Source organism: Nicotiana sylvestris, chromosome 12 (assembly GCF_000393655.2).
Source record: "Nicotiana sylvestris chromosome 12, ASM39365v2, whole genome shotgun sequence".
Classification (NCBI taxonomy): domain Eukaryota; kingdom Viridiplantae; phylum Streptophyta; class Magnoliopsida; order Solanales; family Solanaceae; genus Nicotiana; species Nicotiana sylvestris.
This window is the reverse complement of record NC_091068.1, coordinates 127504712-127520912: the sequence shown is the minus strand read 5'-3', so window position 1 is coordinate 127520912 and position 16201 is coordinate 127504712. Positions and strand designations below refer to the sequence as shown.

The 16201-nt window shown below is 37.1% G+C and overlaps 2 protein-coding genes across 3 annotated transcripts; one reads left to right on the top strand and one right to left on the bottom strand.

Moving 5' to 3' along the window:
* Positions 1–4366: 4366 nt before the first annotated feature.
* On the bottom strand, positions 4367–6231 carry LOC104221934 (heavy metal-associated isoprenylated plant protein 3-like). Of its 2 annotated transcripts, none has more exons than XM_009773093.2 (4): positions 6131–6231; positions 5488–5721; positions 5226–5313; positions 4367–4992 (listed from the first exon to the last, which is right to left on the bottom strand). In XM_009773093.2, exons 2-4 carry the CDS (start codon positions 5665–5667, stop codon positions 4958–4960), a joined length of 303 nt encoding a protein of 100 aa, XP_009771395.2. In that variant the 5' UTR covers positions 5668–5721; positions 6131–6231; the 3' UTR covers positions 4367–4957. The 2 variants fall into 2 exon arrangements, with proteins under 2 accessions (XP_009771395.2, XP_070021596.1); XM_070165495.1 differs by having other exon boundaries at positions 4444–4989.
* An 813-nt stretch (positions 6232–7044) lies between these two features.
* On the top strand, positions 7045–8094 carry LOC138883697 (uncharacterized). Its single transcript, XM_070164399.1, has one exon. The coding sequence runs from the start codon at positions 7045–7047 to the stop codon at positions 8092–8094; it is 1050 nt and encodes a 349-aa protein (XP_070020500.1).
* The last annotated feature ends 8107 nt before the right edge of the window (positions 8095–16201 follow it).

Here is a 16201-nt window from a genome sequence, read left to right as displayed (position 1 = left end):
ACTCTTATTCAATTTGCACACCATGTGTTTCTTTCCAGCTACTTCAAATCCTTCTGGCTGCTCCATATAAATCTCCTCTTCCAAATCTCCATGAAGAAATGCAGTTTTCACATCTAACTGCTCCACTTCAAGATCTAGGCTAGCTGCTAAGCTCAAAATTGTTCGAATAGAAGTCATTTTGACAACAGGTGAGAAAATTTCGTCAAAATCAATACCTTTCTTTTGTTCGAAGCCTTTAACCACCAATCGAGCTTTGTATCTGACCAGCTTGCCATTTCCATCTTTCTTGAGTTTAAAGACCCATTTGCATTTGAGTGGTCTTTTACCCTTTGGAAGTTCAACCAGCTTGTATGTGCCATTTTTCTGTAGAGATTCCATCTCTTCTTGCATAGCTTTCATCCACTGGTTCTTTTCTGGATGGGACAGCACCTCCTTAAGACTTTCTGGCTCCCCCTCATCACTGATGAGGACATACACTGTGGAAGGGTACCTGCATGACTCTACCCTTGGCCTCTGTGATCTCCTCAGAGGTTGAGGTTGTTCTTCTCCCTGAGTGGGGTGCTCCACTTCCTCGACACCTTTATCAAGTTGCTCCCCCTGCTCAATAACCTCACCAGGTTGCTCCACCTGCTCGGCAACCTCGTCGGTTGTACTTTCTGCACTTGTGGGATTGTTAGAAGTAGAAGGAATAGTAACAAAGTTAGGAATTATACCATTTTCGCCTTTTCTAACATATCAGCAGCAGTTCCAACTTCACTTTCTCGGAAGACTACATCTCTGCTTCTGATGACCTTCTTCTTTACAGGATCCCACAGTCTGTACCCGAACTCTTCATCTCCATATCCGATAAATATGCAGGGAACAGATTTATCATCCAGCTTTGTTCTCTGCTCTTTTGGTACATGTGCAAAAGCTCTGCAACCGAACACCTTCAGATGCGAGTAGGACACCTCCTTGTTGGTCCAAACTCTCTCTGGGATTTCAAACGCCAACGGAACTGATGGACTCCTATTGATCAGGTAACAGGCTGTCTGAACTGCTTCACCCCAGAATGACTTAGGCAGTTTAGCCATTCTGAGCATGCTTCTCACCTTCTCCACAATGGTGCGGTTCATCCTCTCGGCTACGCCATTGTGCTGTGGGGTTCCAGGAACTGTCTTTTCATGTCTGATCCCATGACTTGAACAATACTCTTCAAATTCCCTTGAAGTGTACTCACCTCCATTGTCACTTCGGAGGCGCTTTAGCTTTCGACCCGTCTCCCTTTCTACTAGAGCATGAAATTTCTGGAAAACTTGAAACACCTGATCTTTGGTTTTCAAAATATAAACCCATAATTTTCGTGAAGCATCATCAATAAAAGTAACAAAATATTTGTTACCGCCCATTGATTCAATTTCCATTGGGCCGCAAACATCAGAATATACTAAATCAAGTATATTCAATTTTCTTTCAGACGATGTCTGAAATGAGACTCTATGCTGCTTACCAAATAAACAGTAGTCACAAGGTTTTACAGTTGTACCTTTGGCATAAGAAATGAGTGATTTCTTGGCAAGAATCTGCAATCCCTTCTCGCTCATATGACCCATTCTTTTGTGCCATAAATCTACAGAAATCTCATCTTGTGCCGCGTTCAATTCACCTTGGCATATTTCTGCATTTGTCCTGTACAACGTGCCACGAGCAACTCCCTTTGCAATCACCAATGATCCCTTAGTGAGTCTCCACTTTTGATTTGCAAAATAACTCTCGTATCCATCTCGGTCTAAAGCAATTCCCGAGATCAAGTTCATCCGCAAATCAGGTACATGCCGCACATCCTTTAGAACCAATGTGCATCCGACATTTGTCTTGATACAAATGTCACCAATCCCCGCAATCTTTGAGTAACTTGTGTTACCCATTTTCACTGTGCCGAAATCACCTGCTACATATCTGCAAAAAAGATCTCTTACCGGTGTGGCATGGTGAGATGCCGCTGTGTCAACCACCCATTCCGACTCTGGACCTGACAGGTGCATGCATTCCTCTTCCTCATTTATAAAGAGGACAACATTATCATTATTTTGCACCATGGCGGCTGTGTTGTCGTCATTCTTCTGGCCACTGGTTTCACCTTTGCCCTTCCTTGGATTTGGGCAATCTCTTTTGAAGTGACCTGGTTGATTACAGTTGTAGCAATTTCTGACTCTTGATTTGGATCGGTTCTTTGACTTCCCACGAGCTCCGGATCTACCATAGTTGTTCGAACTCCTTTGATAACTCCTGCCTCTACCTTGTGTGATGAGAGCATGTCCTTGATTTTCAGGCTTCTTTCTCATCTTCTCATGAGTAGAAGAGCCGATGTGACATCTTTCAACTCAATAGTAGTCTTACCGTGCAAGATGGTTGTTGCCAAGTTATCGTACGAAGATGGCAACGAGTTCAATAGCAAGATGGCTTTATCTTCTTCCTCGATTTTCACTCCGAGGTTGGCAAGCTGTGTGATTAGTCCGTTAAACACATTTAAATGTGACAAAAAATTCGTACCTTCACTCATGTGTAGGGCGTATAACTGCTTCTTCAGGTACAATTTATTTGTCAGCGTTTTGGACATGTATAGGCTTTCCAACCTTGTCCAAATTCCACGTGCAGTGTCTTCATCAATGATGTTATTTACCACATCATCTGATAAGTGCAACCTGATTGCACTAGCAGCTCTTTCATCCAAGTCAGCCCAATCCTCAGCTTTCATGGTATCAGGCTTTTTGGAATCAACATCTAGAACCTTGTGTAATCCTTGTTGGATGAGCAGATCTCTCATCCTTCTTTGCCATGTTGAGAAACCGTTATCTCCGTTGAATTTTGCTACCTCGTACTTTACTCCGGACATTTTTATTTTTCACCAAGTATAGTACTACCGACAGTGAATAGTATTTCAGTGAACGAGCAGAACCTGTGCTCTGATACCAGTTGTTGGGAATAAACCCCTTACCAAAATAATATTCACGGTAATAAAGCGGAATAATAATGTAGCACCGAGATACGGTAATTAACAATAATAAAAGAGTAATAATGACACCAAGATTTTTACGTGGAAAACCCTTCTGAATAAGGGAAAAAACCACGACCCCGAGAGGAGCAACTGATATCACTATAGTAAGGAATTTTACACTTTGTAGGTCGGAGATAAATACTCCAAAGACCACTACAACACTCAAAAGAAATAACCCTCTTTTGATATTCCCACCTCACTACAATATCGCTCACTCTCTATTTTCCTCACAGACTATTTTCTTATACCTTGTCTGTGAAACCTCACTCTTTCTTTCTCTCTTTGTTGGTGTGTAGAAATGAGAGTTGAAGCTCTCCTTTTATAGCCAAAGCTTCACTCTCTAAAGCCTACCATATTTGACAATTTACACACACTTTTCACAATTCAACAAAGTTGGCTACCAAACCAAAGAAATTCAACAAAGTTGGCTACCAAACCAAACTAATTCAACAAGGTTGGCTACCAACCAAACCAAGTCAACAAGGTTGGCTACCAAACCAAAGAAAACTTTTATTAGGCACATGTCTAATACTTTCTTCAATGAGATGGACCTCATCAGAAAACTGTACAACACAATTGTTGAGATTGAAAAAATCAGTTTGAACAAGAAAAAATGGGACTATTTATATTTGAAGGTTGAATAGAATTTAACTATTGAAAATTGTCGTGATTGGTATTAAAAAGGTTGGATCTATCAAATTTGGATCAATTCTGAAACAAAATCGTATTAGTGAATTTTTTTTTGTGCAACTCCTAACGATTTTTTAGAACTGGTGGTAAGGCAAATTTTGCACATCATCAGAAACTCTGATGATCACCAAGGCCTTGTGAACAATTTAATTTGTTCGAAAATTATTTGTACTATGGTTACGAGGACTTGTGGCAAGGCAAGTCTTTGCCTATATATATATTCATCAAAAACTCCAAGTGATCCATCAGTATTTTGAATAATTTGTTATAAAATTACGACACAGTTTGTACTAGTGCGCTAGAACTATATATGGTAAGACAAGTCTTTGTCTATCCATCCCAATTCTTCAAAATTTGCGACAAATTCTAATTAAATCACAAGTTATTTTTGCCAGCCTTATTTAAATAGGATTAAAACTTGAATAGCCTAGACCTAGTCGTACAAACTTGTGAATATTTAAATGCTAAGTAAGACAAACACCAGTATTATTAGTAGTATGATTTATCAAAAGAAATACAGTGGTCTCTATTATGTTCTCCATAGGTCAAAACATCAATTCTTGTGTGCACGCACTGGCACTATGTGATAAACTGATAATGGTAAAAAAGAACACGTAACAAATAGGAAGTTATACACAATTTGCACAACAATTGAATGATATTATTGCAAACTTAAAATTTACAAGTCTAAACGAATGAATAATGTTAATGTCTCCCCGGATAGCACATGGCGCTACACGAATAATGTTAACAAGAGAATTCAAATGTAATACCACAAGAGACTAGTAAGTTCTCTTGTAAAACTTAATAAATGAAACCGATTAAACCATAGTGCTGCAGCTTAATTGTTTCTGTCTAACCTGTAGTATTTCCTAAACAAAAACTATCATGACTTTTCATCTATATGATAGTGATGTATTTACACTTCAGCTGAACTAATCTTCCTCTTAATGAGGTGCTGGGATGATAATAATTAATTTTACATAACAAAGCAACCATTAGGATTTTCATCAGAGGCGCTGTTAAGGATTTACATAACATAGCCACCAGTATGATCATAATCTTGCATAGCATATATAATACGTATTTGGATTAATGCTGTAACCATTGTCTGTCTTTTGCTCTTTCAGCTCTGTTCTTACAACTTTGATTCACCATCTTTCTTTGGTGTAACAACATCTATCTTCCTCTTTAATTTATCTTTCAAGTAAGATGATGTTCCCTTCACTGTCACAAATCTTTTTCTAGAGCTATACTCACTTCTTCTACATAAGTGTAAATGGAAAAATAGTCAACTACGATGAAAACAATATATAGTCAAAAAAATGGGATTTGAACACGAATTTTTACACCACCTAAAATATAATTACAAATAATTTTTCCTAATAAATGAAATTATAACATGACACACAACAGGTTAATAATTTGATAGCGTAATTTTTTACATACAGTCAGTATATATAAATTAAATCAATTACTACAAAGGAAAAAGTCTTACCATCGATTTTCTTTATAATTCGCTTTGCTTTTTGAGCATTCCTGTCACATTGCAGCCGAATCTTCAATACCACCGTGTTAAATTGAGGCTAAACAACCAAAGAGAAAATAGCAGAAAGTTAGAAAAATTTCTAATAATCCAACAACAAATTAATTTATTTTATTGATAAAAAACTAAACAGTAATTACTGTAACTCCTGGCTTAATTAAATTATGATAAACAATATAAAGTGTACGTTAGAAGAAAAAAAAAAGTAAATTACCTCCTTGGGCTTTTTATCTTCCCCTTTCTTCTCCTCGGCCTTTTTCTCAACTTTGTCATCGGATTTTTTATCTCCGTCGTCGTCGCCGCCGCCACTGTCCTTTTTGGGTTGAGCAGAAATGAGCTCCACCTTTCTTTGTCTTGGTTTCAACCATTTCCCGGAGCCATAAGGGATCCACATTCCCTTTTACCGTCAATTTCCCACTGATGTAATCCGCCTTTACGTCTTCCACAGCTTCAGTTAAAATAAATAAAACTAAAAATTAGCCCGAACCTTCATATAATTTGCTTGTATCAGATTAAGGACCTGTTTGTCCGTTTAACAAATTTTCTTTTTTAGAAATATGTTTGTCCATGAAATTTTGTAAGTTTTTGAAAAAAATTCGAAAATGAGTTTTTCAAAAACTAAAAATTAGTTTTGACAACTTTTTCAAAAATTTTAATTTTTTTTTTCAGGTCACAAAACTACAATATTTTTTCACTTCAAATGCATGACCAAACTCAATTTTAAATTTCAAATATCATTTTTCAATTTAATTCCAAATACTATTTTTTTTCTTTCAAAAAGCACAATTTGTATGTCGAAACGCCTACTAAATAATGTACTATTATGTAGATAAATGATGTTTATTTAAATTAATTACCTTCAAATCGGCCAATTGAACGTTTGGCTTTTTTAGCACCGCCTTCACAATGCAAATCGAGTTTTAACAGGATGGTAGCGAGCCCATCGTCTAATTTTCCGCCGGCGTCACTGAAACCGCCGGTGGTCTTCTCTCCGGATTCATTCTTCTTTTCTACTAAAGGTCTTTGGTTATTTCTCTTCTCCGAAGGAATTGGAGAATTTGTAGAGGCTAAATTAAGGGAATACTAGAGTTCCTAATTTTCGTCATTGAAAGGAATCAATAGAATGGTTTGAAGAAGAAAATAGAGGTGGAGTGGACAATATATATAGACAATGAGTTAGTTTAGTTTCCTAATTAGTGTACTTATTTCAGGACAAGTATTTTAATAGGAAACCGCCTCCTCCCACACACTATAAGAATATGAATAGGACTCTTTTCTTTCAGTTTTTCTTGTTGGAAGGGAGTGGGTAGGTGAGAAAGAAGAATGTATGAATTTGTATGTGATGATATGGATGTATGCAAGTGGGACGCATATGTATTAGGTCCCTTTCGGATTGTTATTTGTTGAGAAAGGGGTAACATAAGTGTAAATAGTAAGGGCAGAATAGTCTTTTCACCTCTCGTTAATTACCAGTAATTTAAGTTCCATTAGTTAGTTGATTAGTGAGTTAATTACCTAACTATATATATTATAAATCCTTCAAATTTTCAGTTAGTATCAATGAATGAATTCATTTCATCTCTACTGTTTCTCTCTAATCTCTCTCTAGTTCATCCCTCATTCTCTTCTTCTTATCTCTAGGGTTCATACCCTGTTAATCCTCCGTTAATTTTATGGTATCAAAGCTTACGAGCTTGAGATTCTAGCTCGAATTATCGATCTATTCCGCAGTTACAAAAAATCATTCATAGAATCTTGTGAATTCTTGTCAATGGAGAACAAACAAAGTTTGGACAATCAACAACATGCAATGGAACAATTGAATTATGCGGTTGGAAATTCTTCAATTGGAACTGGAAATCAACCAATTGGAGTTGACTATAATCATCCTCTGTTCTTGTCTCCAGCTGATGTGAGTGGTATACAAATCATCTCGTTTCAACTCACAGGTATTGAGAATTACTCGATTTGGAATCGCTCTATGCGTGTTGCTTTGTTAGGCAGGAACAAGTTAGGATTAATTGATGGTACATGCAAGAAAGAAAAATTTTCAGAAATTCTATGGAATCGCTGGGAGAGAGTAAATGCAATTGTACTCTCATGGATTATGAATTCTATTTCTAAAAACCTTCTTGGTGGAATCATATATGCTTCGTGTGCCCAAATAGTTTGGGAAGATTTATCTGAGAGATTTAATAAGGTAGATGACTCAAGATCTTTTAATCTTCATAAAGAAATTACAACTCTGTCTCAAGGTACTGCATCTGTCTCTGTATACTTCTCAAGACTTAAGGATATGTGGGAAGAGTTTGAAGCCTTGGTGCCTGCATCAAGCTGTGATTGTCCTAAATCTAAGGAGTTTGTTGTGTATCTTCAAAAACTTAAGCTGTATCAATTTTTAATGGGACTTAATGACTCGTATGCTCAGGCTAGAAGTCAGATTTTAATGAGTCCAGTTCCTACAGTTAATCAAGCATATGCTATGATAATTAGTGATGAAGGTCAAAAGTCAATAGCAGACACTACAAGAATTCTAGGAACTAATCCTGCAATGATGTCAGGAAATTTTGATGCAGTAATGTATTCAAGATCCATAGGAAATCAAAGGTTCAAGAAAAACTATAATGTTCCATGTGAGTTCTCTAAACTTAAGGGACATAGCAAAGAAAATTGTTACAAAATAGTGGGCTATCCACCTGATTATAGACCAAAAAAGAAAGGGGGAGCAGGAAATAATACATCCTACAATGTCATATCTGACAATTCAATTCAAAGACATACAGTGATTTCAATGATGCAAGAGGTCATTTACAGAATTTGAACATGAATACGAATCAAGCTTCTTCAACTACTGAGGACAAAGGGTCTGTAACTAGACTTAATTTCAATCAACTGAATCAAATGACATGATGCACATTCTCAAGAGAGCAATATGATCAAATTGTTCAACTCCTCAACAAAACAGGAGCTAGCCAGTCTTCCTGCACAATTTCAACTCTTGCAGCCAATACAACATGTATTAGTTGTGTTCGAATGGTTTCTAGTAGTCTATAAGAGTGGATAATAGATACAGGAGCCACAAATCATATGGTAGTTAATCTGAATATGCTAAATGAATCGACTATCCTTCAGTCTGAAAAAACAAAGAAGATATTCATGCCAAATGGAGATATTTCATATGTGACTCATACTGGTGCTAGCACTATATCAGAAGGAAACACAATTACTAATGTGTTTTATGTTCCATCATTTAAGTTCAATTTGTTATCAGTGTCTAGACTAACAAAGGAATTGCAATGCTCAACAACTTTCTTTCCTGATTTCTGTGTATTTCAGGAACTCTTCAGTGGGAAGGTGAGGGTGATTGGTAGAGAAGATGATGGACTCTACATACTAGAAAGACAAGCTATTGGAACATCTTTAGCAGTAGCAACTGGAATAAAAGATGATGATCAGACCAACTCAACTACAACAAATGATATTGATCTATGGCACAGGAGGTTTGCTCATGCTTCAACTACAATCCTTAAAAAGTTGCTTCATAGTAGAACAGATCTTATAGTTGATATTGTAAAATAGTGTGTAGTTTGTCCTTGTGCTAAGCAGACAAGATTACCATTTTCTATTAGCGGTATTAAAATCGTAAGCAGGTTGATCTAGTACATATGGATCTATGGGGACCATATAAGACTCCCACATATGATGGTAATAAATGCTTTTTAACACTAGTTGATGATTTTTCAAGGATGACTTGGGTATTATTGCTTAAACAGAAGTCTGAAGTATGTGTTTTATTACAGCAATTTTTGATATTAGTCAAAACTCAGTTTGACAAGGTTGTTAGAATTATCAGAACTAATAATGGTACTGAGTTTATAAACTCAGTATGTAGTGAGATGTTAAAGAAACTTGGGATCATTCATCAAACTTCATGTGCCTATACTCCTCAGCAAAATGGAGTTTCTAAGAGAAAGTACAGACATATTTTAGAGATCACCAGGGCTATTAGGTTTCAAGCTGAAATACCAATAAGATTTTGAGGTCACTATGTAAATGCTATTGTTTATCTTATAAATAGACTTCCAAGTGCTGTCATCAACAACAAAACTCCCTATGAAAGACTACATCAGAAACCACCTTCCTATACTCATTTAAGGGTATCAGATTGCTTATGCTATGTAAAAATAGTTCAGCAACATGACAAACTGTCATCAAGAACCAAATCTGCAGTCCATATGGAATATGCAGAAACTCAAAAAGGATATATATTGTATGATCTGAAGGATATGACCTTTTTTTAATAGGGATGCAGTGTTTAGAGAAGATATTTTTCCTTCCAAGAAGAAAGAAGATTACTCAGTACCTATATTCCCAACCTCAACAACCTCTCATTTACAAGACATTCAATGTTCAGTACCTGAGTATATACAAGTACATAATCAGACATCAATACAAAATCCAAGTGGTACTGTGGAACCAGAACTTAACCATATTCTAGAAACTATACAAGACCCACCTCAAGTCTATGAATAAATTAGGAATCAAACTATAAGCAGCTCATCTCAAGATTTTCAAAATATAGACACTGAGATGCCAGCTACAGAGCTTACACAAACCACAAATCCAGTAATTCAGTCTGGATATAGAAGGTCTAATAGGGGGAAAAAGACCACCTATATGGCTAAGTGACTTTGTGTCACTTAATATTCATCAAGAGGTCCCATATTCTATATCAAACTACATTATTTGTGAAGGACTGTCTCCAACTTATCAGGCATTCATTTGCACCTCTTCAAGTGTTACTGAGCCTACAACTTATTCAGAAGCAACCAAAGATCCTAGATGGATAGAAGCAATAAAAGCAGAAATTGATGCTTTACAAAGTAATCATACATGAGATATAGTTTCTCTTCCTGAAGGAAAAATACCAATAGGGTGTAAATGGATTTACAAAGTAAAGTACAAGCTACAGGTAAAATTGAGATGTTTAAAACCAGATTAGTAGCAAAGGGATACAATCAAAAAGAGAAAATTGATTACCAAAAAACTTTTTCTCCAGTAATTAAAATGAAGACAGTAAGAACAGTACTAGCAATTGCAGCAAGAAAAAATGGCATATATACCAAATGGATGTGTATAATGCATTTCTTCAAGGAGATTTATATGATGAAATTTACATGGAGCTTCCACAAGGATTTAAGAGCCAAGGGGAGAAGAAATCAGTATGCAGGCTCATTAAATCCTTGTATGGCCTAAAACAAGCCCCAAGACAATGGAATGTAAAATTGATTGAAGCTCTAATAAAGTCTGATTTCAAGCAAAGTCAGTTTAATCACTCTTTGTTTATTAAGAAACATCTGAAGGTACTATCATGGTGTTGGTGTATGTTGATGACATGCTGATAACAGGTGTCAGTTTGAGGTTGATTGAAGAAACAAAAAACAATCTGCATCAAGTTTTTAAAATGAAGGATCTGGGTGAGTTAAAGTATTTCTTAGGTATTCAGTTTGCAAGATCTAAACAAGGGATACTAATGCACCAAAGAAAATATGCACTAAAACTCATATCAGAACTTGGATTAAGTGCTACTAAACCTATTGCAACTCCCTTAGACACTAATGTTAAACTGACAACAAAAGATTATGATAATCACTCCAGTAATGTTAGTCAGTTAGTAGATGAACCTCTTGTTGATGTTAACTCATACCAAAGATTGATAGGTAGACTACTCTATCTAACAACGACCAGACCTGATATTTCTTTTAATGTTCAAATTCTTAGTCAGTTCTTACAACAACCTAAAAAATCCCACATGGAGGCAGCTATGAGAGTTGTTAAATATGTCAAGAATCAACCTGGAAGAGGAATTCTATTACCAAGCTCAAACAACAACAATATCACAACCTACTATGATGCAGACTAGGCAGCATGTCCAATTTCCAGGAAATCGGTAATAGGGTACTTAATCAAGATTGGAGACTCCTTAGTTGCTTGGAAATCAAAGAAACAAACTATAGTGTCTAGGAGTACTGCAGAGGCTGAATACAGAAGTATTGCAGCCACAGTAGCTGAACTCATTTGGCTACAAGGACTAATGCAAGAAATTAGAATTGAAGTAATCTTATCTATTGAAGTATACAGTGATAGTAAGGCTGCTATGTAGATTGCAGCCAATCCTGTATATCATAAGAGAACCAAACATATTGAAATAGATTGCCATTTTATAAGAGAAAGAATAATGCAAGGTCTGATAGCAACAAAGTACATTCCTAGTAAAGATCAACTAGTAGATATTCTTACCAAGGGTCTCACCAGATTTCAACATGAACATCTAATCTCCAAGCTAGTAGTTCTCAATATTTTTGCACCTCCTAGCTTGAGGGGGAATGTTGAGAAAGGGGTAACATAAGTGTAAATAGTAAGGGCAGAATAGTCTTTTTACCTCTCTTTAATTACCGATAATTTGAGTTCCATTAGTTAGTTGATTATTGAGTTAATTACCTAACTATATATATTGTAAATCCTTCAGATTTTCAGTTAGTATCAATGAATGAATTCATTTCATCTCTATTGCTTCTCTCTCTAACCTCTCTCTAGTTCATCCCTCATTCTCTTCTTCTTATCTCTAGGGTTCATATCCTGTTAATCCTCCGTTAATTTCACACATAGTATTAATTAATTAAAAATATTTAAGTTTAAAAATTATGTGTTAATGCATGTCATAAATTTATTAATTTAATATATACACCATAAAAATTATTTCATAAGTTAATTTGGTACACACCGAGAGCAAATTCAATGACAAACAACCTTTTTTATTTCTTCTTTCTTTTCGCAACCTTGTGGGCGCGCGGGTGGAAGAGGATGAAAAAGTAGGTAAATACTTACATGCATGGAATGTTACACCTAACTAAATAATTAATTTTAAGAATTAATAAAATAAAGTAAAAATGCATATCACTTAATTATGGTTAAGCATAAAAAAGTGTATATACAAAACATATGTCTTATATTTATTGGCTTAGTATAAATATATATCTTAAAGAGCATGATAGTTGTCGACTAATAATTAATAACAGAAACTCCCTTCGATTATTAGACGTTTTTTGGTAAACTAAATACATGTTTTAGAATATTTGATATTGTCGAAAAACAAAAAGTAATTCATTATCTCTTTCTAAAATCTGTTCTTATTGGTCTATTAGGGAAAATTTTATTTTGTGTCTCATACAACTGACACTAGTTGTATGAGGCAACTTTTTTGTCTCACAGTTTTGTGGACCCAGAAGTGTAAGATTGGGGTCCACAAATTTGTGAGACAGAAAGGAGTCTCATACAACTAGTGTAAGTTGTATAAGACACAAAATAAAACTCCTCATCCAATTAGTAGAGTGTTTAAGAGAAATATAAAATATAGTATAAACAAATACTCTTTTATTTAAGGTTATTAACTATATTTTTAAGAGGTATATAAAAATCTTAAAAGACATATAATATAAACTAAGATAGTATTAGTTTTAGTCTTTATAAGATGTGATCAAGTATATTTACTTTCTAGTAAAATTAGTCGCTTTTGGTCCATAAACTCTTTAACTAGCATAAACAGTTGCTAGTTACGCACATATTATTTTCCATCGTTACGACTTAATATAGTATGTTACATGAATGATTATTTGAAAATCCAGTATATCTGTTAATATGTGTTAGAAACAAACCAAAAATATACTATTCGTAATTGGAGGTTAAAATATATGAAACAAGTTCAAATTTTCCCCGGAACTATCGACTATCATTCCCTCTGTCGACTTTTCCAACAAAACATAGATGCATCTTTTGTTATCCTCTGATATTGTACATGTTCGTCTTCAACTCCGTAAGTGAAACTTCCATTGACATTAATATGTAATTTGACACGTAGATCATGACGTGTGGAATTACAGAACAAGAGACCCTAAAATACTCATATAGGCACGTACCAATTAATGAATCATGACCTGTAGAGGAGCCGATACCTACGGTAACAAGAACTAAAATGACATACTGAAAAAGAAGTTTGAGTACACTGTACACATGTGACTTACATAAGTTTGAGTATACATGTTGTTTAACCAAAAAGTTTTAGACCCTTTTTGTTAAACCAATTTAATAAATAGATAAAGGGTGAATCCTAGTTAAACTTAATAAATCCTAGATTTAAAGTTCAATAATTTTGATGGTACTGGACCGTGTTCAAGTCAATGAATGCCAAGTTAATACTCAATGACTATCAATAAATATGAGAATAAATACATGCAATAAATGTGATAAATGACATTAAATGTAATAAGAAGGAATTTGTTACCCAAATGTTGAATAAGATGGATGATTCCTTCTTCTGACAATAGCATGCGACAACTGACTATGGAAATCAACAAAGTGTTCTTGGATCTTGTGAATAAAAGAGGAATGCTGAGTAATGGAATCAAACAGAGGAGACAAGACAAGCTTTTTGTATATTCTTGGTAGTCAATCCTTTACAAGATGTTTTCTCCTATAAGTCCAGAAGTCCCCTTTTTGCTCCCTCTTTCTTCCTATTTATAGGGGATATTCCTAGAAAACCCTAAAATTTTACAATTGGGGGAATATTCCTATTCATAATCCTAAGAATATTTTAACTGTTGCTGTTGTTTGTTCTCTACTCGACCTTGGCATTGATCTCTCTCTCTGAGCGACTCCTCGCCACTGGGCCGTACTTGGCTTCGACCTCGGTATCAGCTCGTTCGTTTGCATTCACTAAACTCGACCTAATTTTGACTCATACAGTTAGTCCCTCCGCTTATTGAGGTCGTCCTCTTGGGAGTCCTCGATGAGCGGATTTTATCTGCATCTAATCACAAGAAATTCAGCCGTGGTGAACGAGATGACTTGATCGATGTCGGATTGATGACGGATTGACTCAAAGGTTGTGGTTGGCATAGCTGACATAGGGTGATGTCATGGCCACGCGCGTCATCATTACGCATATTCCCGATGCGATGCTTTGTTTATAGTGCCTTTGTTGCTTCGATTTGGTGTCAATGACAATTTCTTGCATCGATTTGGGTGCCACAATATCCTATAAATAGAGGAAGGGGGATTCAAAAATGGAACTTTTAGCACTTCATATTCCACTTGCATTTTGCTTGTTCTTCTGCTTCTTCTCTAACCCTTGTCTCCGATGTCCTTCTGCTTTTTAGCTCTAGCTTCGGGTTTCTTTTCCCGTTGATACTCTCTTTCCGGCTTTACTGTATACACGTTACTGCATAAATGACAAACTCCCCTCACACTTCTGTCATAGTCTTTGATGCCACCCCATTGTCGGTGGCCATGCCTTCCGGTGGCGATGAACCCACGGTTGCGGAAGACGAAAGTTTTTCTACTGTGGAGAAGGTTGTTCCCCGGAACCCGTCGGTTAGAAATGACTTCCCAAAAAAGCCCGCCCCGGCTCCTGAGCAGGTACTATATGTTATAGGGTCGAAACAAATATCTGCCCTACGGTCTAAATTCCGTATCCCTACTCACATCGATATTGTTCCAGCGGGGAACGACGCGATACAAGTCCACCGGCCTGGGTATTGTGCTTTCTACGCCTACCCGTTTTTGGTGGGTTACTCTCTTCCTCTTCCCCCACTAGCTGAGGAGTTCTGCCGCTTTTATGGTGTCTGTCCGGCACAGCTTTCCCCTTACTTATATAAAGTCTTTTTGATGCTGGCGAAGTTTACAGAGTTGACCGGTTGCGAAGTCTCCATCCGTCATCTACTGCATCTATTCTCGACTAGTTGCTACAGAGGCATGCTGATTCATCTCCACCACCGTGGGACTAAAGGATTGGTGACGGGGATGGATGACAAAGCGAATCGCCGGTTCTGGTGCAGTTACTTCTTCGTTAGGATCGAGCACGTAGTGGAGGACCCAGCCAGGTTCCCCGAGCAGTGGAACTTCAACCGTAAAGGTCTTTTACCATCTGTCATGTATTTTGTTTATCCCCCCTTTTTTGCTTCTAACTTGCTCGTGTTTTTCCACTTTCAGCTGATAGGTTCCACCTTCCCTGGTTTTTAACATTGAAGACTGGGTAACTAGAGTCTTACCTCATATTGTGGGAATTCGTGACTGGGCGTCATTTAACAAGCGGTTCAGGTCCAAGCCTTCGACTAGTAAGTCTAATTCTCACTTCTACGACCCTTTCCTCTTCGTTATAGCTTATCACCGACTTGTCATTTTTTAACATGATTATCTTTTTGTGCCAGGTCGGTGAGCTTCTAAGAAGGCAATGGCTCCGGTGCCCACATTCAACCAGGTGGTCGCTTCAGTTGGAATGCAATTCATACTGGCTGAGTCCGTATGAGAGGGTCAAACTCTAGCTCCATCGTTGGGCGATTCCGCCCCACAGGCAGCCGTTACATCGGCTGAGACCTCTGATTATTCCGTCTTGCACCTAATTGATGAGTCGTCTCATAACGAGGAGGAGGCGGTACCGAGGAAAAGGCGGAGGGTGGAGACCAGAAAGGTCGGTGTTGCTGATGCCGAGCCGGAAAGACCCATTATTTTGGATGCGGAGGCGACACCCTCATTGGGCATTGAGGCTTCTCCCGCACCAACTATCGTCACAGAGGAAAGGCTGTCAGAGGTTGAAGGGACCTACGACAAAGGGGATCTCTCACAAACAGCCAGGGTAGGCTTATCATTAGCAGACGAGAGGTATAGAACCGTCCTCGTAGAAGATGATAGATCGGGCTTCGATATCGACCCTGAGGAGGTGCGGGATTTCGAAGAGAGGTTCACCCGAGTAGAGATAAGGATGGAGGGGCCTAATCATCACATAGTCATCCCCGTATATTATAACCTCTTGGCCAACTCAGAACGGGCGGTGTCGGCTTTCGCTCTTCTATGTGCGGACTCTGAGAATAGGA